We start from the raw sequence: 25,342 nt of genomic DNA, 5'->3' as shown, positions 1-25,342 counted from the left end.
GTCCTCCCCAGGTCCACGTCCTCCCCAGGGCCACGTCCTCCCCAGGTCCACGACCTCCCCAGGGCCATGACCTCCCCAGGGCCACGTCCTCCCCAGGTCCACGTCCTCCCCAGGTCCATGACCTCCCCAGGTCCACGTCCTCCCCAGGTCCACGTCCTCCCCAGGTCCATGACCTCCCCAGGTCCACGTCCTCTCCAGGTCCACGTCCTCCCCAGGGCCACAACCTCCACTTGAGTCTGCATCCCGTGTCCTGGCCCTGGTTTTTAGTCCTCAAAAGCCCTGCTATGGCTCCCTATCCCCATGTCCTGTTATTACTTGTCTGTTCAGATCTCTGGAGACTTATCTTCCCCCTTCTGCTTGAGTGAACACCCACCTGAGACTGAGTGTAGATGGACAGAATCCCCCACAGTCCTGATCAAGCCCACAGCTTCTCCTCAGGAGGGACAGGATTCAAACAACCACTGTGTACCAGACTGCTTGAGCACCCACTCAGGCCATCCAGACAAGGCCCTCCTCCTGGGTGCCAGGCTGCATGAGCACCCACTGCATGCCAGGCTGCATGAGCACCCACTGCGTGCCAGACTGCATGAGCTCCCATGGCACTCCAGGCTGCATGAGCTCCCACTGCATGCCAGGCTGCATGAGCACCCACTGCGTGCCAGACTGCATGAGCTCCCATGGCACTCCAGGCTGCATGAGCTCCCACTGCATGCCAGGCTGCATGAGCACCCACTGCGTGCCAGACTGCATGAGCACCCACTGCGTGCCAGACTGCATGAGCTCCCATGGCACTCCAGGCTGCATGAGCTCCCACTATATGCCAGGCTGCACATGCCACAGGCACCCACTGTGCACCAGTCCCACACACCTTGCTGGGAACAAAGGCTCCACCCTCCTCCCAAGACCAGAAGCCTTGAAGACACACCCACATCACAGGCTGACATGTGGGCAGAAAGCCCCGGGGGAAGGTGTAGTGGGGAGACCCTCCCACGACAGAGGAAGAGACTGGGGTCCCAGGGGCAGAAAACCCTAGGAAAGCTGCAAGTGGTCTCACTGGTCTATGGACAGTGCCCAGGTCCATGCGCAAGTATCCCTTCACAGGATTGCCTCCCTGGGCCTCTGCTCACAGCCCACTGCCTACACAGAATGGCAGCCCAGATGATGGCCCTGAGCCCCTCCTTTGCCCCGCCCTGCCACCTTTGATGATGACCTGTGTGCTGTGCAGAGTGGCCTCTCCCAGGGAGCAGGTCCTACCAGTGCCAGGCATGGGAGGCCTGGTAGAGGCGCTATCCCAGTGAACCTTCAGTGCAGACAGGATCCCTGGTCCCACGAGCTCTTCCCCTGATCACAGCACAGGGCAGCTGAGAAGAGGTGGCCCAGGGCGGACACTCCCAGGCCAGGACGACCCCACGCCAAGGCACACGGGTTAACTCCACCCTCAGTGCAGTGAGCTGCCCATCCGACTGGCAGGAGGTCAGCAAAGCCTGACGGCTGGGTCTGGCTATGCACCTGCATGAGGTGGTTCAGTCACTCGGCAGATGGGCCTCAGAGTCGGCTGCAGCCCTAATGTGGGGCTCCCCCCACCCAGGGGACCCATGGCCATCTCTAGGTCCTGTTCACTGGGTGCTGCCCCAAAGTAGCCACCTGGCCTGGTGGCCCAGGTGAGCACATGGCCCCTCCTTCCATTCCCTCCAGAACCTTAGGCCCTCCAGACCAGGCCCTCCTCCCCAGGAGGTCCAGCCCACAGGGCTGCCAGTAGGATGAGGGCCTCATTTTGTGGGTAGAACACAGTCTTCTGAGGAGCCAGGCCCCAGGGGGGTGGTGATCCAGGATGCTCCCTGCCCTCAGCATAAGCCAGCCCTGTAGACCCTCTGAAATGCACTCAGCCAGGCCCACGCACTTCAGGGCCCCATCCCCGGCAGCCAGTCCCAGGGCCAGAAGGGGAAGATGACGTGTGGCCTGATAAAGCTCAGCAACCCGACACGCGAGCTCCTCGTCGCTCAGTCCTGGAAGTCAGAGCCTGACCCAAGTCCCAGGGTCTGGGATCAGATTTTGCAAAGTTGCCCTCCCATTTTCTTGTCTTTTGGGTTTCTGACGCACCTGCACTCCTGGGATCACGGTCCCTTCTGACGTGGCATCTGAGTTCTGCCTCTCGCTTCCACTTGGCAGAACCCCATGACTCTGCACCCATCAGATGAGCAACTGCTGCCCCCTCTGCTGTGTGAGGCCTGCACAGGCTCCAGGGATCAGAAGACACCAGGACTGAGCCGATGGTGGACAAGTCCGACCCCAGGCCTGGAAACTCAGCATGGCCAACCAGAGGCTCCCTTCCTCGCCCCAGCAGAGGATCTTCTCACAGCTACAGAGAGCAGAAGGAGGGGAGCCCTACCTGTCCAGGAAGGGTCAGGTGCTTCACCTTCAAAAGCAGAGGGTTGGGGATGGCAAAGGCGGCCACATGGCCCGAGTGGCCCCAGCTCTGCCCAGGCAAGCTGCAGGGAGCCCTGGGCAGGTGAGGAAAGCTGAGCCATCAGGGTGAATGGACGCACTCACCTCTAATGGAGAAGTCTCCCTCCTCCTTTGCACTTCTGTGTGTGCAAAACGCTCTCGTGAATCATCACTCTCAAAATCTGGATGAAGGTCCTTAAAAGGCCGTGTTGGGAGCTCCCTCCATGCTGACCCCTCATCCTGCAGACTCTGGGGCTCTGTCCTCCACACGCTCAGTCTCTGCTCTGACCAAGGAAGCAGCTCTGGCCACCGTGCCTCAGGGGCAACCCAAGCACCATCCCTTACCCCCCAGTGATGGCAGCCTGACACCCCAAACAACAGGATTTAAACCAGGTCCAGAGGCAAGTGACAACAGAGGCCTGGCTGCCCCCTTGGTCCTGCAGCTCCCAGTGGGCTGTGGACGTTCCAGAAAGCCAGTGACTATGGCCCTGGGGTGGGGAATGGTACAGTGGCAGCCACTAGAGGCACGTTCAAAGCTCCAGCCTGGCCTAGCCAGTGGCCAGGTCAGCGGGGCCCAGGCAAGAAACACTGGTGTGGCCAGCACAGAGACCAGCAATGACAGGGCAGGCTGAGCTTGTCCGGAGGACAAGCAGGGGGCTTAAGGGACACAGCCTCATGTCTTTTCCTGGGAAGGCTATAACCCTGCTGGCTGAAGCTCACTGCCTCTGCAGTGGCCACAAGGCTGCCCTGGGCCTCAGCAGGCCCTGGGAGATGGCGCCCAGCAAGGCCTGTGCCCCCACCCTCACTTGGCCTCTGCTGGGCAAACTGTCAGCTAACCCCTCCTCCAGGTCTGGCTCAACCCCACACTTCTGAGGTGCCCCTGGCCATCACCTCACCCACACCCACCACCCTTCTGCTGCCCTCCTTTCCCCCTCCTAGGGTTCACACGTGACATCGGGTTTGCCCTGAGGGTCTCCTGCTGAGCAGGTGGGGGCAGTGCTGATGGGGCCTGCGCAGCTGACCATTCTGGCTCATGAGGCTAGCACAGGGAGGCCTGAAGACTGGGACAGGGACACCTGAAGGCTGGCACAGGGACGCCCTCATAAGCAACTGCAAGCGCCCTGATTCCCAAGGACCACACAGCAGGTGTGGGCAGGTGGTCCACTTCTGTGGCCCATCCCACCCAGGACTTCTAGGCAGGTACCACAAGGCAGGAAGTGAGGCCAGGGCATAATACAGGGCTTGCTGGAGGCACAGGGTCCACGGGCTGCCAAGGAGAAGTGGGTGGCCACAAAGCCACATGGCCCCCAGGGCCTGAGCCCCTCCCTGCCTTCAGCAAGTGGGGGTGCACCTAAGCCTCCATATCGCCCTGACTGGCAGCCTGGTGGGAAAGAGGTGGACTGCCCAACACAGGAGAGCCACCCACAGATGTCCAGGTGCAGCTGTCTTCCTTGATGAATCCACTAGCTCCTCCAAGGATGTGGAAAGAAGAAAGGTGTCCACTGCCAATAAGGTGTCCACAGCCTCAGGCCCTGACCAGGACTCTCACGGAGAATCTGGCCTGTGTGCAGGGACCACATGGCCAGGAGAGGCAGGCTGCAAGGGAGGCTCAGCCTCAAAAGCTCTGTAGGAAGAGACAGGTGGGCTGGGCAGGTTCCCAGAGCAAGACCATGCCTAAGGCGGGAGGGGAGAGCAGAGGACAGTGTAGAGAGGGGCCAGTGCAGGAAGGGGACAGCACAGGGAGGGGACAGTGTAGGGAGAGGACAGCACAGGGAGGGGACAGCACAGGGAGGGAACAATGCAGGGGTGACATGGGTGTGGGGGAATAACACAGAAAGGGAATAGTGCAGTGGTGATAGGGGCATGTGGGAGGGGACAGCAGAGAGGGGACAGTGCAGGGGTGACAGGGGTGTGGGGAGGGGACAGTGCAGGAGTGATGGGTTTAGGGGAGGGGTGTGTAGGGAGACCAGGGAGGGAGGGATTTGCAGCTTGGCCAGAGGGAAGGTAGGGCTTGGGGCACCAGTGGCCAGCACACAGGGGCCTCCCTCAGGGCTCCCTTCAACCCCTGGTCAGAGCCTTGGAGCTGCTTCCACCCTCCTTCCCATGTGACATGGCTGCAAGGGCTTCGTGGGTCCCCAGAGAGGCAGCCCACCCTGGGGTATGGAGACTACAGGCAGAGGCCACCCTGGGTCCACCTGGAGGCCCCTCTGGAGACCCTGTGGTGCCTAGTCTCCTCTCCCAGGACAGGCCTGGGAGGAGGGCAGCCTCTGTTGTCAAGGGACAGGGCCTCAGGTCAGAAGTGGAGGTGTCTCTCCAGGAACATGGACCAGCTGGCTGGCTCCTCCTTCACGAAGCTGCCCAGGACATGGAACAGAGGTCTCCCAGGCACAGGCCCCAGGCCCCACCTACTCCCATCTGCAGGAACTGGGAGCTGGGCCCTGGGGGGCTGACACCTCCCATGGGCCAGTCCTACCCCAGGAGGATGCTTCCCTGCCTGTTCAAAGCTCTGCACTGCCCTAGATCTTGTAAGAACTGCCCTGGCACAGCCTCCCAGGCCTGACCCCATCCTCCTACAGTGACAGGAGGCCACCAAACCCGCCATTCCTGCTCCCCAGGATCCTGGAAGCAGCAGCCAGCAGGGTTCAGCCCTCTTGCTGGGCCAGCACTTCTGTGCTGTGACCTGTCCTGCTGGCAAAACGCCAGTCACTACCACAGTAGGCCAGGGCTGGCACGAGCACTGTTGCTTCATGTCCTTGCCCCTGGGGACCTGCTGCTGCTTGTGACCTGTGCCAGCTCACACCCGAGGAACCACCTGATGCAGGAAGGAGAATGTGAGGTGGGGCCTCGTTACTTGTCACCACTGTGTCCCCTGGTGGAGTGAATGTTCTCCCTAACAAGCTCCACGTCCATCAGTCACCTCTGAATGTGACCTGGGTTGAAAATAGGATCTTTGTAGATGTATCACGTAAGATGAAGTCACCTGATGGCCCCAATCCAGCCAGTGTCACTCTCCATGGAAGGGGAGAGGCTATGTTTCAGGGAAGCAGCCAGGGGACACCTGTGGCTGCAAAGCCAGGGAGAGCCTCCCAAGGGAATGTAGCCCTGCCCACCCCCCACACTGAGAATGAGCCCCCAGCCTGGTGGGGACTTATTATGGAGTCACAGAAACTCTCAAGCTCTGAATCATGGGCCACCAGGCCTATTCAGGGCAGCCCTGAGTGTGTGGAGACTGGCTGTGAGCTCAGGCATCTGGGGGAAGATGGGGTCAAAGACCAAGGCTTGGAAGGGCAGGGGCAGGTGCTGAGGTGGGTGCGCCGGCAAGGAGCGGTAACAAGTTGCCAAACGGCACCCTCAGACGCGAGCAGCCCTCGTGACGTCAGAGCCTAGTCTCATTCTCTGGAACAGATACAGACAGTCTCAACCCAAGAAGGGTCAGGCCGCAAAGCTCAGTCTTCAGAAAGCCAAACAAGAGGCAGAGAAGACCATGCATTTGTGGCAAGAACGCCACCTCTGGTGTCTGCGGGTTCCTGTGAAGTCTCGCTGACCATCCTGGGCTGCGATGGCTTCAGCTGACGCGAAAACAACATTAAACCGCACACCAAGGCATCTCTAAACATGGGAGTTTGTTTCTCATGAACATTTCTTTTAAAAAATATATATATAATAACTTAGTTTGCATTTTACAGCATTTCCAGGTCAGGGTGTCCTTGGCTGGGACCTGTGCCCCCGGCCTGCACTCCACAGCATGGCCTACCCCAAGGCTGGAGCACACACAGCCCCAGTAGCAGGACACAGGACAGGTAGCAGCACCCACAGTCACTCCATGCCAATTTCACAGGGGTTCAGGCCCCTCTCTTCTGCATCCCTATACGTCCTTCGGAAGTCACTGAAGCGTGGGGCACAGCCCAGCTGGGCCTCCCCGAAGTGCATGTGGCCAGTAAAGAGGAAGTCCCCATGCCCTGGCCGCACACCACACTCCAGCAGCGTCAGGATGCGGCCCTGCCAGTGGCCATGGCCCTCAGGCGCTGGCTGAAAGACCCTGCTCTTCTGCCGATAGAGCCTGCTCACCCGCAGATGGATGACTGACTCCTGCCGCTCTGGCACGTGGGTGACGTCCTGGATGGAGCCTCGGACGACTGTGGAGGAAGGAGACACAGGTCAGCGGGTCCAGTAGCACTGTGATGGGCATCAGAACCAGAGCTATACCTGAACCCTGCCATTTAGAAATGCCCTTAAAAAGCTCAAGTGTAATGGTAGAAAGTTGCCAGGGGCTGTCCCTGATGCTGGCACTGTGAGACAAAGGTGCTCTTTCTGCTGCAGGCCTGACAAGCACACATACATGCTCTGCAAGGGGGCACATCAGGGCAGTATGGGGGCTGTACCAGGGCCCCTGTCAGCCCGCCCAGCCCCAATCCTGGTCCTGGAGAGCAGGGCAGTGACATGATCAGAGCTCAGGGAGGGAGCCCGGGGACAGGGCCAGCTGGGCTGGCTTCACGTGCCTACCACCACAGCAGCTGGCCAGCAAGCACCACACCAGGGACCCAGCCCCTGACACCACATGCAAGGGGCCTGCATCCCTCAGACCACAGCCCTGGGCCCTCCAGGGCCCAGGAGCCCCAGCTATCGGGGAACTTGGATGAAGAACAGATGGGGCTTGGCGGTGGTGGCCATCACAGGGTCAGGCTGCCCATTGCATGGTATTCAGAGAACACTGCAAGAGCCCCTGGGAACTGCAGGACTTCAGAGTCCCCAGGGAGCAGTGAGCTCAGGTACAAAACAGGACGATGATTGACAGTCACCCAGAATGTCCACCCCAGCTCTCAGTGTGGGTGTGCATGTGTGTACATGGGAGGGTGAGAGTATGCACACGTGAGTGAAGTCTTCATGCGGTGGGCACAGAAGAGCACCTATTCCACCACCCCTGGGGAAACCATATCCAGTCCTTCTGCAGACCCAAGAGGGAGCACTGCCCACTTTGAAAGGCTCTTGATCCTGGGCCCAGGGGACCCATGCCAGAGGGACCAAGCATAAGAGACCTGAGAGGAGACACTCACCAAAGTCACTAGTGCAAACAGCCAGGAGCACTTCGGTGTCACTGCATGGGCGGCACGGGGCTGAGGGGAGAGAACAGATCAGCATATAGCCTGGCAGGCCCTGGCCCCTGCCCTCTGTGGTCAGAAATTCTGGTGAGCCACAAGCCCTCCCCACCTCCAACATGTCAGAGGCAGATGCCCGGCTGCGCATGATGGCACACGTTGCCATCAGACTCACCTCGCAAGACATGTCAATCTTGTATAGAACCAGGGCGTGTGCCAACTGCCATGTGCCTTGCTGGCACTGTTGTGCCAGAGGAGCAAGGACTCCATGGTGACCACTCTCATGCACCCACCACAAATGCAAAGCTGACCCAAGCCAAGCTGAGCCCCTGCCCCTGGGCATCCACACCCACCCCAGCCTCCACAGCATACCCCAAAACACCAGGGTGCCTCACGAGCAGGTACCTCCTTGCAGCATGGAGATACCCCTTCCCTAGACCAATCTCCAGCCACAGCCCAAAGGGCCGGGCCAGTCCCACAGGACCCAGATGCTGACTAGAAAGACTGACGAGGCCAAGGATCTATAAAGGTGACGAGTGAGGCAGGGCAGGAGGCAGCACCTGTGCAGGCACAAGGCCTGGGGTGGGGGCCATCAGCTCAGCCCCTTCACCAGACCCCACCTGGTCCCTGGGACAAAGGTGCAAACACCTTTTAAACTGAGCCAAGCCCACAGGACCCCCATGGCCCCAGAACCCTGGGGCCTAGCTCCCTCCAAGAACCTAGAGGCTACAGCCTCCTCAGGCTAAGCCTCCCTGGCCAAACAACTTACGCAACACACTTCCAGGGTGGCCTGCACCCTGCCCTTTGCCCCAGTTCCCCAAACGTCAAACAGAAACTCGGGGCCGGCCCCAGCAATCCTGGGCGTCCACACACACACTCCAGTGTGGAGGTGTGAGACCTCAGCGAGAGGATTCCCCTCCACCAGTCTGCACTGTGAGGCTTGGGAATCCTGGGTCCTGGGGAAGCTAAGGTCCAGGCACACCTGGTACCACCCTGTCCACCTGGCCAGGCTGTCCACCTGAGCCAGGCTGAGCCATCACCTGACTAGAGGCTGCACTGACCCCCTCCAGCCAGTGTCTCCCAGGGATGGGCAGCAAACGTCAGCTCTTGACGACTGGCCAAGCACTCTCAGGCCAGCAAGAGTGCAGAGGGGCCTTCTGGAACCAGAAGGTACATGGAGCCTTGGAGTCACTCACGTCATCAGATGGGAGGCAAGGCTGGCGGGCATGGAGAGGGTGAGTCTGAAGCACTGGCCTCCCTGCCCTGTGCCAACAGCATGGGCTGGGCACCTCTAATGCTCAGCAGCCACTAACTCACCAGCCCACCCATCACCTGTAGCACTTTTGCTTCTACTGAGTTATCAGGAAAAGCAGAACCACAAACAAGAACCACCTGCTGGTGCCTCCCCACTGCCCAGCCCTTCAAAGGATGGGCATCTTCCCACCACACCCCCGAACTCCAGAGCCTTCTGCTGACAGGGAATGGCGGCTGCTAGGGCTCCAGAACCTGAGATGCTCACCCCTCAGATGACCACCCCATTCCCAGCCAGCCGAGGGCACCTGTGACATTCCCTCGGCCCTCACTGCTGCCCCCTGGGGCTCAGCCCAGGCAGCCCCTGACAAACACCTTGTGCTGCAGAGGAGCTGACAGGCCCTGGCCACACACGGACACAGGACCTCAGACCTGTGCCTTCAGTGTCACCAAGTCTACACACATCCCTCTGCCCATGAGGCACACACCTGTGACCTCCACCAACAGCTAGGGGAAAAGCCTGGAGACCCTCCCCTCACTGGAGCTGCTCTGGCTCACACCCAGCCTCCAGCAGAAGGTGTAGGGACCCCAAGGGCAGTCATTGTCCCCAGACCCACCCAGAGCCATTGTTGGCTGAGGTCCCAAACCCCACCCTGGAAGCATCTGCTTCTCACTCTGAGCTTTGCAGAGTGCAGTTCAACTTCATGGAAAAGACAGTGTGGACTCTGAGGACAGAGATCTGGAAACAGCTGTCAGTCAGAGTCGGGCTCAGGGAGGCCCTGAAATGTGCTCATGGACCCAGCACAAGCTTCTGAGAGAACATGGGTGTGGATGCTTTGGAGATGCTCAGGAGTACATCAAATGAACCAGAGGAGGAGGGAATAGCATCAGGCAGGACAGGGACACCTGGGGAGCAGGGTGGGTCCAGCAGGCCAGCAGGTGCTGTGGGGGACAGCAGAGGGTGAGGGCAGGAGCAGCTGGCTCAGGGGAGAGTCCTGGACAAGTGGAGCTGGCGGCTAGCAGGCAGGACTGCTCCCCAGGACAGCTGCTGTGCGTGCACAGGTCCAGAGGGAGCCCTCAGGAGGAAACACTGGGGGATCCAGGACAGCCGATGACAGTGAGCATGGCCTTCAACCAAGTGAACAAGGTGTGCACAGGGTGTGGACAGGGTATGGGGAGGACCCGGAGGACTGAGGCTGAGGTTGAGATCAGCCAGCACCTCTAGGACACAAGGAGGATCCTGGGTGGAGGCCTCACCTGTCCCTCCAGCTTGAGTCCCTCCTTCCCCTCTCTTCCTGGTGAAGAAGCAGGTGGGGGCCATGCCCTGCCCCCAGGCCAGGAACCAGTTAAGATGAAAAGTGACCTCAGGGTCATCAGTGGCCCGAGGAAGCCACTGAGGCCAGAGAGACAGGAGCTTCAGAAAAAAATGAGCCATCTCTTCTGTTTCCAGGAAGCAGTGAGATATCTTTTCCACCTCCAGACTTTGCTGGCCATGCACACACCCATCAAGGCACCCCCAGACTCTAAAGCTCCTGGGGAGCCTCAGCAGTGGAGGTTCAGGCAAGTCAGGCTGGTGACTCAGGCTTAGCAAGCAGGACAGGCTTTCAAGGGGGTGGGAAACTGACCCAAAGGCTATAGGCCTAACCCCTGAACCGCCTGGGCAGTGACTTCCACACCCAACACCAGCATCAGTGTCCTGCACCTCCTCCCTGGACACCTGCCCTGGGCCTCTCCAGAGCCCCAACTCCCAGAGCACAAGTTGGTGGAGCCTGCTAGCACCGGATATGTCACCTTGAGATCTGTTACCTAGAGATCCATCAATTTGAGATATGTCACCCGCTGCACCTACTCCTTGGAACCAGATGGCACCCCAACCCTCACCGGCCAACCCCTCGGCCCCATCCAGAGTGATGTCTGTTTCCCCAGGCAGCTAGGCCCTGGAGGGCAGCCCCAGACAGCTCCTGCCCATCCCTTGGCCTGGAGGTATACTGGAAAACAGCCCTGTGGCCATCTACACCTCTGGATCCTGTCCGATTCCCTGTGTCAGAGGTGGTGCTGCTGTTCAAGCTCTGGCAAACCCCATGAAGGTGGAGGGCACAGGGTGAGCAGGTGCTGGGACTGGGTTCACCTGCTGCTTGACCCTGTCCCACACCCCTGGAGGAGTGTCCCCCAGGGCTAGAGTCATCTGCTGCCCGACCCCCGTTCTATATCCTTGGAGGAATGTCCCCTGGAGCAAGCATCATCCAATACCTGACCCCCATACTACATCCCTGGAGAAGTGTGTCCCAGGGCTGAGGTCATCTGCTGCCTGATCCCCATTCTATATCCTTGGAGGAATGTCCCCTGGAGCAAGCATCATCCAATACCTGATCCCCATACTACATCCCTGGAGAAGTGTGTCCCAGGGCTAGAGTCATCTGCTGCCTGATCCCCATTCTATACCCCTGGAGGAGTGTGTCCCAGGGCTAGAGTCATCTGCTGCCTGATCCCCATTCTCTACCCCTGGAGGAGTGCGCCCCAGGGCTAGAGTCATCTGCTGCCTGATCCCCATTCTATACCCCTGGAGGAGTGCGTCCCAGGGCTAGAGTCATCTGCTGCCTGATCCCCATTCTCTACCCCTGGAGGAGTGCGCCCCAGGGCTAGAGTCATCTGCTGCCCGACCCCCGTTCTATATCCTTGGAGGAATGTCCCCTGGAGCAAGCATCATCCAATACCTGACCCCCATACTACATCCCTGGAGAAGTGTGTCCCAGGGCTGAGGTCATCTGCTGCCTGATCCCCATTCTATATCCTTGGAGGAATGTCCCCTGGAGCAAGCATCATCCAATACCTGATCCCCATACTACATCCCTGGAGAAGTGTGTCCCAGGGCTAGAGTCATCTGCTGCCTGATCCCCATTCTATACCCCTGGAGGAGTGTGTCCCAGGGCTAGAGTCATCTGCTGCCTGATCCCCATTCTCTACCCCTGGAGGAGTGCGCCCCAGGGCTAGAGTCATCTGCTGCCTGATCCCCATTCTATACCCCTGGAGGAGTGCGTCCCAGGGCTGAGGTCATCCACTGCCTGATCCCCATTCTCTACCCCTGGAGGAGTGCGTCCCAGGGCTAGAGTCATCTGCTGCCTGATCCCCATTCTATACCCCTGGAGGAGTGTGTCCCAGGGCTAGAGTCATCTGCTGCCTGATCCCCATTCTCTACCCCTGGAGGAGTGCGCCCCAGGGCTAGAGTCATCTGCTGCCTGATCCCCATTCTATACCCCTGGAGGAGTGTGTCCCAGGGCCTGAGTGTGTCCCATCCGCTGCCTGATCCCCATTCTATACCCCTGGAGGAGTGTGTCCCAGGGCTGAGGTCATCCGCTGCCTGATCCCCATTCTCTACCCCTGGAGGAGTGTGTCCCAGGGCTGAGGTCATCCGCTGCCTGATCCCCATTCTATACCCCTGGAGGAGTGTGTCCCAGGGCCTGAGTGTGTCCCATCCGCTGCCTGATCCCCATTCTATACCCCTGGAGGAGTGTGTCCCAGGGCTAGAGTCATCTGCTGCCTGATCCCCATTCTATACCCCTGGAGGAGTGTGTCCCAGGGCTAGAGTCATCTGCTGCCTGATCCCCATTCTATACCCCTGGAGGAGTGTGTCCCAGGGCTAGAGTCATCTGCTGCCTGATCCCCATTCTATACCCCTGGAGGAGTGCGTCCCAGGGCTGAGGTCATCCGCTGCCTGATCCCCATTCTATACCCCTGGAGGAGTGTGTCCCAGGGCTAGAGTCATCTGCTGCCTGATCCCCATTCTATACCCCTGGAGGAGTGCGTCCCAGGGCTAGAGTCATCTGCTGCCTGATCCCCATTCTATACCCCTGGAGGAGTGCGTCCCAGGGCTGAGGTCATCCGCTGCCTGATCCCCATTCTATACCCCTGGAGGAGTGCGTCCCAGGGCTAGAGTCATCTGCTGCCTGATCCCCATTCTATACCCCTGGAGGAGTGTGTCCCAGGGCTAGAGTCATCTGCTGCCTGATCCCCATTCTATACCCCTGGAGGAGTGCGTCCCAGGGCTGAGGTCATCCGCTGCCTGATCCCCATTCTATACCCCTGGAGGAGTGTGTCCCAGGGCTAGAGTCATCTGCTGCCTGATCCCCATTCTATACCCCTGGAGGAGTGTGTCCCAGGGCTGAGGTCATCCGCTGCCTGATCCCCATTCTATACCCCTGGAGGAGTGTGTCCCAGGGCCTGAGTGTGTCCCATCCACTGCCTGACCCCCTTTTTGTAACCCTGGAGGAGCAGCCTGCACCTCTGCTCTGGTCTTCTTGACTCCTAGTGTCTCAGAAGCTGATTTTGCAACATGGATGGACTGGCGGGATGGAGTGAGACTCACAAGTGCACACACACTTGAGCAGGTTCTGGCTCACAGCACCTCTGCTCCCAGTACAAACCAGAACTCCAATTCACTGTGAGTTCCTCTGCCTCCAGCACAACCACCTGGGCTGGCCCTAGGTGCTCCGCGGCTGCCCGGGCCCCAGCTTCTAGCAGTCTTCCGTGGCCGCAGCCACAGCCAGAACAGAAGATGCTGGTGCTGGCCAGAGAAAGCTTGGAGCTGGCCCTCTGGGGAGGACAACACTGCTGCCAAATGGCTGACACCAACATTCCACATTACGTACCCATTCCCCCAGCATTAACCGCTGAGCAGCTCCCATCCCCTGATACAAGCCAAACACCCCAGGAGAAGAGTCCATCAGCTGCCCTGTACCCCCTGCCAGAGCCCATCACTGGAACATGGCACCTCTGACCATTTCTGGGAATGCCAGGATTGGGTTCCAGCCCCTAGGGCCCCAGTGCAGCAGAGCCTGGGTCCTCATCGCAAGTCCTGGTGGCAGCTGCATGGATGTGCTGCCTCTGACCAGCTTCTTGCCATCCATAGGGCACTCAAGTCACTGCAGGCCCGACTTCGACAGATACCCCGGGGCCAGAAGAGTGTATGCTACAGGATAGCAAGGGAACCCCAAGCACCTGACTCTCAAAACAGAGCAAAGCCCTGGGCATGGAGCCACTGTCCTGCATGGGACCCCACCATGCAGGAGATGCCTGGAGGCCAAGCTCAGGCCTGAGAGCAGGTGCCTGTGCCAGAGCCACTGCCCCCCCCCAGTGACCCCGTGGGAACCCAGGCAGTGCAACCAACCCCACAGGCCATAAGCCCTGGCCTGAACGCATGGGCAGAGGGAAGGATGGGGCAACAACAGGAGAGTAGGGGGCAGCTCCCAGGCTCTGCCACCATCCCAGCTTACCAGTTGGGCCCAGCATGGCACCGGCAGACTGTGTGTGCTATGTGTGCAAATGTGAGTGGTCAGGTGTGCACAGACGGCAACACACCCAAAGCTGCTGAGACACATCCTGTACCAGGGCAGAACTCGGCCACAGGAAACATGAGCCCAGCAGAATGTCCTTGAGGCCAGTCCACATTTTCATCACACAAGGGACACTCACAGGTCTTCCTACCTGGACCACCACTTCACGTGTTCAGAGTGCCCCAGGTGTTATTTTCATGGCAAGTTTACCTCCAGGGCCCCAGAGTGTGGCATCCCCTCCCCTGGCCCTCCCATCCTCCATAATCACTGGCCCAGGAAAGGGGAACTGCCTGCTCACAGCCCACGGGCTGGAACCTGCCCTGCAGCTGCAGGATCTGAGGACATCTCCTCTGTGCCCACTTGCAGGGCTGTCTAGAGACCAGCACTGTCCACAACCCCCAGGTCAGGAAAGTCTGCATACCTCCAGGCGGGAAAAACCCCAAGGCAGAGCCCATGGCCCTCACACAGCACACACAGTCTGCTGGCGCCATGCTGGGCCCAGCTGGCCTCAAAGAGACTTTCTGTCAGGACCTCTCCAGGTTCTCATGCTGTCAGACACTGTCCAAAGGGGACACTGCACTGGTGCCTGAGGCTGCCACACCATCCAGGGAGGAGTCCTCCCTAGGCGTGCCTCTTGAGGCCCCTCAGGCACTCCCATGGGTGATGGGGGTCTCACGGCCAGCCAGAGCCCCTTCAGAATTCTGCATCTGTCCTGCAGAGCAGAGCAGCCACTGTCCCAGAACTGATGGATGCAGGACCACCCCTCCTCCGGGCCATGAGTCACCACCAAGTCCTCACCCAAGCCCAACACCTGCTCCTGCTGCAGACACCAAGACCAGGACCAGCTCACGGGGCCGTGCAAAAGCATGGCCCCTCTTCAAATGCTTCAGACCCAGTGGATTTGGAATCTGCACCCCAAGCCACCCTGGTCAAACATGCACTGCTCCACCAGGTCAGGAACACCAAGGTCCCCAGCTGCGGCATCTCAAGGGGTTGTGGGTGGAAGGCTGCATTTCAAAGGTAGTTTGGTTTTGAGGTCCAACACCCCCCTTGCTCCCCAATGAGGGCCTGTGTACAGGGGACTCAAAGGGCTCTCCAGACAAACATGGCCTGGCAGGTGTGCCACTCCAGGTCACGACCCCTAGTGTCTTCACAGGGGAGCCATGGAGAATATCGGGCGTCTGGCAACACAGTAAGCACCCCCCACCCCCGCCGCCAACCCCCATCCCCTAGTCTACTCACCAGAGAGTGTGTGGCCCAGCCCCCTGCGCCCGCTTGTCAGCTCATACTGGAAACCCGTGGTCCTCCTGCTGATGTTCTGCTGGGGTGTGGCCTCCACAAACAGGCCACCCTGCTCCAGGCTGAAGCATTGCACCTGTCCGGCATGGCTGCTCCCATCCTGCACCAGCAGCCTCAGTTCTCCAGTTCTCTCCAGATAGATGTTGGCCCCAGAGGAGCCACTGAAGGGCTTGATGCACACAGTCAGCCCTCGGGAGGGCGAAAAGGTGTTGGGCCGCAGGTTGACAATCAGTGCCCCAGTTGGGTACATCCACTCCACGGAGCCGGCTGCGCAGCGCAGATACACCTGCTCCACTTCCTTCCTGTGAGCCTCATGGGTCAGCCCGCTGCAGAAGATGAGTAGAATCAGTCAGAGCCCAGGGGGAGGCCGCACCCCGGCCCCGAGAGCCTGTGAGGCCCCACCCTGTCCACACACCCCACCCACCAGAAGTGCAGGCACTGCCCCTGCACGCCTGTCAGGAGAGTGTAAGCCCCACCCTGGCACACCTATCAGGAGGCTCCACCCCTGCACGTCCCCGAAGAGTGTGTGAGATAGCCCTCCACAACCACAACCCCTCCACAACTGCTGCCATCCAGCCCACTGCCTGCCTCAGTGCCCACCTCCCCTTCAGGGAGCGGCAGAAGCCAGCAAGCCACCTCTACTAGCCTCCCCACAGGCTCCCTCCAGAGGGCCTGCTCCAAGAGTCAAGGCAGGTTGACGTAGCACTGAGGAGCACAGGCATCCAGGTGCCCAGACCCTGGCCCCGCCCTCCAGGCTCAGCATCTGTAGCCTTCAGATGGAGTCTCAGCCAGGTCCCTAAGCCAGGGAGACCAGGGGCTCCTGGGAAGTGAGAACTGCAGAGGGCTTGGTGGTTCCGAAACATCCAGGAAACACTGTCACCAACCAGAGTTCCAATCACCCCAGGAGGGCCTGGACCTCAGTGGAAAGACAAGGCAGAGCCCCACTGGGTGGAAAGCGAGGCTCACACAGGTACAGAGGTGGCAGCACCTATGACAACATGCTCCAGAGGACAGCTCTCAGCCAGCTAGGAGGTTGACAATGGGATGACTCCACCTCTGCCGCGCAGGCTCTGCTGCACTGGGCAGCCTCGCTGTGCATCCTCCAAGGTGACAGTCCACTCTCCTTTCATTCACTGGGCAGCCTGGGGTACCTGCATGGCCCATCACTTCTAAAAGCAAGTTCAGTTGTCACTAAAGAGCAAGGGAATAACCTGGGGGTGGAGAGGGAGGTGAAAGGACCGAAGGTAACCAGGCCGCACACCCCCAGGGCTCAACAGGAAGATGAGGAAGGTGCTGCTCTCATCAGGCAGGCCTTGAGAAATCAAAGCAACCAAACCATGGTTCAGCAGCCCAGAACTTTCATGTAAATGCCAGCTCCTCGCTGACGGTGACGTCATGGGCACCAGCAGACCTGGGACTGAGCCGACGACTTCAGATAAGTGTCTTATTACTGGAAATTTGGTTCTGATCAGATCTCAGACAGGTTTGCCCACATTCTTAGGATTTTTATGTGAAATGAGCAGTGCTAACTCCAGAGCCCTGGCCCCAGCAGGTTATGAACACTCTGTAGAGGAGAGAGGGCACCACACAGTTCCCATTTACTGCCGGGTGACTCAGGCATGGGGCCCCTGAACCTCGCTTTTGCTATGATGGCTGGCTGCAGGCTGAGGCCACAGAGTCACTCTGCAGACTACATCAGAAGGAAGCACCAAGGGTGAAACCTCTGGCCCACTGCCCACCCCCACAAGGCCCTGGGTCATGAGCAGCCTGCCTGGGTCATACACGCAGAGCAAACTAAAACTCACACAAGCTCCTCTGACACCAATGGAGAGATGGGCACAGTCACAGAGTTGTGTGGAAACTGTACCAAGTGGTGCAAGGCAGACACACCTGGCCACAGTCAGTGCTGTCCTAGTGCAGTCTCCAGTCTCTGGCATCAAGACACTGACACTTGCCCTGGGTCCAGGCACAATCCTCAACTCTCTTTCCCCAATAAACTGCCCAGTCTATGTCTCTGCTTCCATCTCAGGGCCCTGAGGGTTGGGAGGGCAGAGGCCCAGCACCAATCTCTGAAGCACCGTACTCTTCTGCACAGGGGGAAACAGGGAAGCCTGCCTTCCACCCCAACTCAGGCAGAGCAGAGGGAACCCTCAAGGTGATAGTGTCCAACCACGGTACCAGGGCAGAAGGACCTGAGTCTGGAGGCTGTTGACCCCACCTACACTTGAAGCAAGAGCTTCCCATGATGTCCATCTGGCTCCATCTAATGAGAAGGAAGTAAAACAGAGATGGACCCACAGGAAATGAGGGGCCCATTTCCTCACCCTTAGCCATATCTATACCCATCCCAGGGCCAGTGACTGTGTCTTCTCCATTCTCTAAAACATCAGGTCAACAGGAATCCAAGTAGATGCTCAGCATGGAACCAGTAGCAGGTATTGCTCAAGACCCCCACATAGACAAACGACTACCCTGGTTCCTACCCCACAACCAAACATCCAGCAAGACCCCCATGTAGACCAACAACTGTGTTGGTTCCTGCCATACAACCAAATATCAAGCACCCAGCAAATGGAAAAAAAAAGGTCTATGTAAGGTTGCTACAATTGCACAAGTGAATACATTATTAATGGTCATTGATGATGGCATTTTACCATCTTCAAGAGATGCAGGTGCCACACTAAGCAAAACTGCAAACTCCACCGCACTGCTGTGATGAAACCACAGGGTGCACACAGAATTGGATCAAGTCCATATCGTGACACTGGCAAGGCTATTTAATCAGATTAGTTAAGCTGAATTAATGCTTTTATTTAAAAAAATCAGCAAGCATCACCCAGGTAGACATGCCTGTGGGCACCTTTATGGAAAAGATGGTAAATCCAGCAGACTTCTGAGGACCTGCTGAAGCAAGCTGAGCTCATGCCTGCAATTGGTATGTGGCCAGCCCCAAACTACTCGCACCTACAGCTGGCGAACCTCAAGTCACCAGGACAAGACAGTTGTGGTTGCTGGAGTGAGACTGGTCCTGGATCATGGGCAAAGTCAGAGGTTCTGCCCCCAAGGCTGCCTTCCACTTCCCCATCTTGCCAGAGAGCCCAGGTGTGGCTGCACCTGCTCTACCCCATGACGCCAGTGGGAAAGTTCATGGTTCACCTTTATGGTCCCTGGGTGATAAAGATTGAGGCACTGGTCCTGCCTCCTATACAGGAAGAAGGATTTCAAAATCTCTAATTTGATTGCTTAGAAATACCCAGAAGCACCAGCACATCAATGTGAGTGGCCAGTGTCCCTTCCTAGCAGGGGTCAGAATCCACCTGCTTGCTCCGCCCTGTGCTGTGTTCCAACAGCTCCTAAAGGGTCACAAACCATGGAGTTAGCAAGAAAGCCAGCAGACTCCTGGGTTTCAACAGGAGTCAGCTGATGTGTGAAGTGTATTGATAAATGGGGTAGCAGCTATAAGGCAAGGGAGCTTGATTTATGCTCCAGGCCCTGCCTCCTCTCCGGCAGCTCCAAGGGTCCCTCAGCTGTCCTTCGCTAGGTTCAGACTTTGGGAGAGGTGCCATCAAGGGAGTCCAAGGAGGATGTTGGCAGACAAGGCAAGGGGCCCAGGCAGTGTTCCTGCTCCTGCACTGGACAGCACACCTACCCCTTCTGCAAACACCTAAACCTCTGGAGTTCTGGGCACCCTCGGCTTGGAATTGTAGCCCTAGACATGCAGTCCTCTGAGGACCTGGGAAGGAAGTTGGCTCCAAGTGGACCCCAAGCTCAGGGACAGGGACTGGGTTTTCTGGTTTTGATCTGCTGGAGCAGGACACCCCAAAGCCTTGAGCTGGGGTGCACTGATCCACGAGAAGAGGCTGAGAGCAGGGATTTTGATTATTATGGCTAGAGAAAGGACAGTCCCAGAGAGTCAGCATCAGAGGCTCCCGGCCAGCTCTGTGCTGGCGCCAACATTCCCGAGGCCAGCCCTCCCCCAAAGCTCCAGCCACCCTCAGCCCCAATCTCAGCTCCCTCAGGCAGGGGGATTTCTACTGAAAGGGAGGCAGAAAACTACCAGTGAGGTAGGCAGTGCCCAGAGGTCTCAGGAGCCAGGGGCTGATCTTCAAGTCCAACCCCTTGGCAGGAGTCTTTCCCATCAGGAGGGGGAGTTGATTGTGGTCTTTGTGGTTTCCTCAGAAAACTAAATGCCGTGAATGTCCAAGATGACCAGCCATGCCCTGCTGACGCAGAACCTGGCGCACCAGCTCAACACCCAGTCTTCTCGGAAAAACGGCTTCACAAAAATCACCCGTGACCGCCCCCACCCAGAATGAGCTGTCTGCCGCTCGAGTCTAACTATCAGCCCAAGGACTACAAGCTTGGGTGGGCGCGCGCCCGACCTCGACACCAGACCTAAGGGTAGCCCCAACCCACAGCGTCTGCAGAGTAGATGCGCATTAGCGCAGCGCGCTTCACAAACTGCTGAATTGTCAACTTCCACCGCACAAAACCAGCTCCACTAAGCCCAAGGAACCTCCTGGGTGCCCGGCACGTCACTGGGTCCTTCCCGAGTAGCTGCGGCTCCCAGGCACCGCGCCCGCGCACAGTTGTGACCTGCACCCCTTTCTGCATGTCACACTTTGGTTTCTAAAAAGTCCTCGGCTGCCACCGCGAACGGGGGAAGGGGGGGTCGCGGAGCCCGGCGCGCGGTTGCCAAGGGCGGCCTGACCTTCACAGGGCCGGGCGGGGGGCTCTGCCGGGTTATACTCGGCCCGGCGCACAGGTGTCCGCCTGCGGCTGGTCGCCCAGCGGACGTACTACAGTCAACGTGGGTCTCGTTCCGTCCCCGAAACCGCCGCACCCGGCCATCCCTTCTCGCTTTGCCCGGCTCCTGCCGGCCTGGGGCGCACAGCTCCCGCCACGGGCAGGAACCCGGAGGGCGCGACCATGGACCCCGCCCGCTCCGGCTCCCACTGAGCTGAGCTCTGGACTCAGGACCAGCGCTGCGCCCGGGACGAGTGGGCGGCCGGCCTAGGCAGACCCCGCGGTGTTGCGGAGGTGACTCCCCAGGCGTCTTCGGGGCAGGGACCTGGACGCCTCGGGCTCTTTTGTTCTGGAACCGGGGACAGGGATGGGGACATCGAACTCGGCCTGGAGAGCGGCCCCCGATCCCGCCGCGCTGGTCCCAGCTCGGGAGCAGAGCCAACGGTACCGGAGGACCTAGATCCGGGCGGGATGGGCCGGGGTCGCTCCGCGAGACTCACCTCCCCTTCCAGCTGCACAGGTCGCTGGAATACTGCGCGCCCGCGCCGCCCAGCAGCACCGCCAGAAGCAGCAGAAGCGGAGGGGGCGGGCCCGCGCCCGGGACGGGGGGCCGCGGCCACAGCTGCCCCGCGCGCCCCCCGGTTACCCGCGCCGCGCCCCGCATGCTCCAGCGGGGTGGGCGCTGATTTCGTGTCCGCGCCCACCCAGCAGACCCTCGACTGGGCGCGGCCGGAGGGGCGGGCTCCGTGTGCAGGAGGGTCACGTCGCGCGCCTCCAGCGCCCCCTGTTCGGCCGCCCGCCCATCCCGGCCCGCCTGGGCCGCCGCGCCGCAGGAGCCGCTGCAGCCTCGCGCTAAGAAGCGCGCCCGCCGCCGCCGCCAGATCCTCTGAGTTGGCGAGTCCGCAGCCCGCGGCCCCGGCTCAGCTGGGGGGTGGGCCCATCCCGCGCCCCGCCCCGCCCCGCCTCCGCGCAGAACCCCGCCCCGGCCGGCCGCCCGCCCCGCCCCTGCCCAACCTCCGCGTCCCCAACCCGCGCCGCCGCCTGCGCCGGAACCTCGCCCCGAGCGCGCGCTCGGAGCTCAGCGTCCCGCGCGCCCGACTGGACGCTGCGGACGTGTGAGTGCGCAGTCATCTTGGTTCTCACAGACGGTGGTGGGATGGGCGAGGGACGTAGAGAAGGTCTTGGAGAAGAGCCGCGGCCGGAGCACGGAGGCCCTGCCGGATGGGACGGCGCAGCGGGCGTCTGCGCCTGCACCAGGCGGGTTCGGGGAGAACCCGAGATCGACCGCTCTCCCCTAAGCCCCCCACGGTGGAAGCGCTGTGGCCCATCCTCGCTCCTCACCAGCCGGTGGCTCTCTGGGAAGTTCTTGGCACCTCACCCTCCGCAGAATTTGTGCTTGGCGGAGGTTCCGAGTCTGTCCCGGCCTACAGCCCACCCGGCGGGGAGGCCCAGCTTCAGGCCTGACTCCACTGTACAGCGTGCTGGACTCTGAAGCGTCCAGCCCCCAGAAAGTCTTTCTAAGGCTCCCTGAGGACCTGGAGCCTCTGCTTGCGCCTGGCGCTGTGCGCTGCTGCCCACACCCAACACTGTCCACCTCTGGTACTGCTTCATCAACCTGGAAGGCGAGGTTTGTCTTTACAAAGGAGACCATCCTGTACATTGCAGGATTTTAACAAACTGGCCCCTATTCTAGATGTCAGTAGCACTCCTTTCTGCCCCCGTTGGGTCATCCAAACTGTCTCCAGACATTACCCACCCCTCCAAAAAATTCCTAGGTTGAGACCCAGATGAGAATCTGGGAGTCTAGTTCATTGGATGGTGACTATACAAAGGGGTGGGAAAGGGTGGAATTATGAGTCTGCTGGACTGAGAAATACCTGGCTCCAAGTGTGTATCAGAAGCAGCTCAGTGCTGGGGAAGGGCCAGGGGCCTAAGGAGCTGGGGAGACCAGCTGCCCAGCCACCTGTGCTCACCAGGCTGCCCTGACACTAGGATTGCAGCATGGCCAGATCTTTTTAGGACCCTGGAACAGAGCAGGCCTCCGCAGCCTGGAGACAGCACTGCCCAGCACCTGAACTGATATCTCCTGAGACTCCTGGCCAGGAGTCTTGTGCCCCAGAAACACATGGGCTTCCTGGACTCCTTTGCTGGCCAGGTTTGAGGCTCTGTCACACATGTGCACCTCAGAGCTTAGAGGCCTGCTCCACCAGCCCCACATCCCTTGGAATGCACTGCTGCAGGTATCCAGGTACAAAAGCACTGGCCCACTGGCATGTCTGAAACAAGCCACTTCCCACCCCTCAGCACTTCTTACCCGGGGCCGTACAGGGCTGAATAAGCCATCTGCACACAGCAGGCCCTGTACATCCTGTAAGGGCCATAAGGCTTGTCAGAGTCCCCCATCACATTGTGGGAGGGGCAGGCAGCATCCAAGGAAGACACTGAGAGCTGGCAGCTTTCAGTGACCTGCCCAAGGCGACCAGGGCTGATGCTGGTTTCATCCCAAGGCAGAGCCCTGCCACCTGAAGGGCTGCCCAGCCACCTGTGCCCACTGGGCTGCCCTGACCCTGGAATTACAGCATGGCCAAGTTAATTTGTCAAAGCCCGTGAATGTAGACCGTGGTGTTTAGTTAATAAATATCCGTATTGGTTCGTTGATGCTAACACTGGCACACTCTGATACAAGAAGGAAATCTTGGTGGGGGGAAGGGGGGGAATTCTCTCTACAATCTGCTCGATTTTTCTGTAAATCTAAAGAATAAAGTCTACTAATTCAAAAACAAGCAGAAAACGAGGGTAAGAATGAATGACTGCCTACGTGATTCTTGGGAGAATCCCATGGGATATTGGGAGAGGGACTGCCCCCCAGGACTCGGCTCCCTCCTGAAGGATCTCTAAAGCAGGAATTTCCAGATTCCCATCTTTCTGACCCTGGGTGGGTGCCATGGCAGCAGAACTGGTCCCAAGCTGTTACAGGAGCCTGTGCCCTGTTGGCTTCTGGGGAGTCTTGTACCCCAGAACCCCATGGGCTTCCTGGACTCCTTTGCTGACCTCTGCCCTGACCCATCAAATCACCTACAAATAAAACATACCTGGAGTTGGGACTCCTGGTGGTCAGTGATGTCCGGCTCCTGGGGGCAGGAAGATGGAGTGGCTGCTCACCAGCCACCATCCCCTTTCACCCCTGGGTCCTAAGGGTCCTGGCCAGCCTCTGAGCTTTCCAGGGCCATGTCTCCAGGAGACTCAGTGGGGAATGGTCCTGGCATGTCACTCCAGGATGCTGGGAAGGTACCACTTCCCAGAAGCACCTCAGGGCTAAGGACAATAAGAGCCTGTAGTAGCACCCTTCCCTCCCCACAGGGGAAGGGGCAGCTTCACATACTCCTTACGGTGTCTGTGAGGGCGCGGAAGCTCCCTCTGCATCCACACACCTCCACTGAGGCTGAGCTGCAGAACTGGAGAGTTCCAGAACCCACTAGAATCACACTTGCCTATCCCTGCATCAAGGAGAATGGGGAGAGGAGACCCTGGAGTACACTTCCCCACCCCAGATGAGAGTAACTGAAAGGCTTGAGTCACCTCCTTGTTGAGGCTTCCCATGAACTCTCTCAGTCCTCCCCCAGCCAGAGGAAGAGCCTTGGACTGGTACTCATGGTCCACCTTCCACCCTAGAGTTCAGGGTCCGTGGCCCACACAAAGAGTTGGTTGGTTTCAGCTTCAGTCCTCACTGAACGTCTCCTGAGCACATGTGTGATGAGTACCCCTTGCTGCCCTGAGCATCCTCTTAGCTTAACCAGGTCTGAGACCCAAAGAAGCCGGGCCAGGATGACACCCAAGGCTCGGCTGTGTGTGCCTGACCCAGGAGTCTGACAGCATAAACTCCAGACTCCCACCTTTCATGGGACCTGTCACTGGGGAAAGATCTGCCTGGGAAAGGCCGCTTAGTGGGACCAGAAACTTCTCAGCCTTTCTGAACATTGGGTGCATGTGGCCCTTATGGGTGGTGGAGGGACATGGCTTAGCACCTGTCTGGTTCCCAAGGCTGCGAGGACTGTGGCTGTTTGAGTCTCAGCCACCTGCAGAGGGGCAGTTCTCAGGTGATGGAGGGTCCTGACACCAGGGCACAGGGCTCATCCCTGGGTGGTAGCTGATAGCTGAGGGTCTCTTCACAGCTGGGGTTCCCAAAGCTAACAAACAGCAAACCGAACGCTTGCTCAGACTGAGGTTTCCCCATGAGCACCGCCAGCTAGCTGGTCTGTTCTACCAAGTGGCCACCACCTGAAACCATCACTGGAGAATCACCATCCTTCCCCAGAAACTGGACATGCCCAGTGGACATTGAACTTCCCACACACATGCCCTTCACGTTTGAAAACATCTTGAGAAGGTTGACAATCGTGGCCCCTTGGTGTTCCGAGATGAACACCCACCCCACAGCCCTCCAGAGCCACCCTGTCACCCAGCTTCCCGCTGTGAGGCCACTTTTGCTGACCTTCCCAGAGAGACATAATTATCACAATTGTGGTCAATGAGGCATCCCGAGCCAACACTGGTAATTTGACATTCAGCAACTGCAGCAGGTAATGTGTAATTACGACATGAAACACAGACACAGAGGCCCAGCTGGCCTCAGCCCAGTAAACTTCACCATGTAATTCTGTACCTAACCCTTCCCTCACCTAATTTGTTGGCAGGTTGTACTGTCTGTGCATCATAGAAAAGTGGAAGGGAGAGTCCTACCAGCTTGGCTGGACCTGAGGGGTCGGCTACGTGCCTGGCAGGCCTGGATGGGTGGGCAAGCCATGGGGCTGGGCATCTGGCCTTGGGTGGAGCCATGCCACAGCAGCCCAGCAGTGGGGCTGCTCTGCGTGCTGGTATCACCCCCACTGCTATCACCACTGTCTGTAGCAGCTGCTCCTGACATCTGGGGCTGGCTCTCACCCTGCCCAGCTGTTGGCAGACCAGGACCCAGGAGCAGTGAGCTGTATGACCCCCTCAGTACTGGACTCCCCCAAGGCAGTTCTCCACAGGGAAAGCACAGTTTCAGGAGGGGTCTGACCATGTGGAAGGTGAATTCACATTCGAAGGTGACAGCTGAATTTGCAAGTGGACCCGAGGTGTGTGCTGAGGCCAGGACTGTGAACACAGTGACTGGGCTGAGTGACCATGCACTGG

At 59.1% G+C, this 25,342-nt stretch overlaps 1 protein-coding gene across 1 annotated transcript; it reads right to left on the bottom strand.

The window, feature by feature from the left end:
- Nucleotides 1-6,050: 6,050 nt before the first annotated feature.
- Nucleotides 6,051-21,136, bottom strand: METRNL (meteorin like, glial cell differentiation regulator). The gene is made up of 4 exons (XM_081270081.1): nucleotides 20,668-21,136; nucleotides 15,365-15,747; nucleotides 7,500-7,559; nucleotides 6,051-6,581 (listed from the first exon to the last, which is right to left on the bottom strand). The coding sequence occupies exons 1-4, from the start codon at nucleotides 20,829-20,831 to the stop codon at nucleotides 6,262-6,264; spliced, it is 927 nt and encodes a 308-aa protein (XP_081126207.1). The 5' UTR covers nucleotides 20,832-21,136; the 3' UTR covers nucleotides 6,051-6,261.
- Nucleotides 21,137-25,342: the final 4,206 nt, after the last annotated feature.

Source organism: Spermophilus citellus (genome assembly GCF_964194105.1).
Source record: "Spermophilus citellus genome assembly, chromosome: 17".
NCBI lineage: Eukaryota > Metazoa > Chordata > Mammalia > Rodentia > Sciuridae > Spermophilus > Spermophilus citellus.
This window is presented reverse-complemented; position numbering and strand designations above follow the sequence as displayed.

What these genes read in the sequence shown, in the direction of transcription:
- METRNL (XM_081270081.1), bottom strand. Translation starts at nt 20,831, where the DNA reads ATGCGGGGCGCGGCGCGGGTAACCGGGGGGCGCGCGGGGCAGCTGTGG. An exon ending in GCTGGGCCACACACTCTCTG is followed by an intron (nt 7,560 to 15,364) that starts GTGAGTAGACTA and finishes CTCTCCCCTCAG; the next exon opens with CCCCGTGCCGCCCATGCAGT. An exon ending in TGTTTGCACTAGTGACTTTG is followed by an intron (nt 6,582 to 7,499) that starts GTGAGTGTCTCC and finishes CTTCCTCCACAG; the next exon opens with TCGTCCGAGGCTCCATCCAG.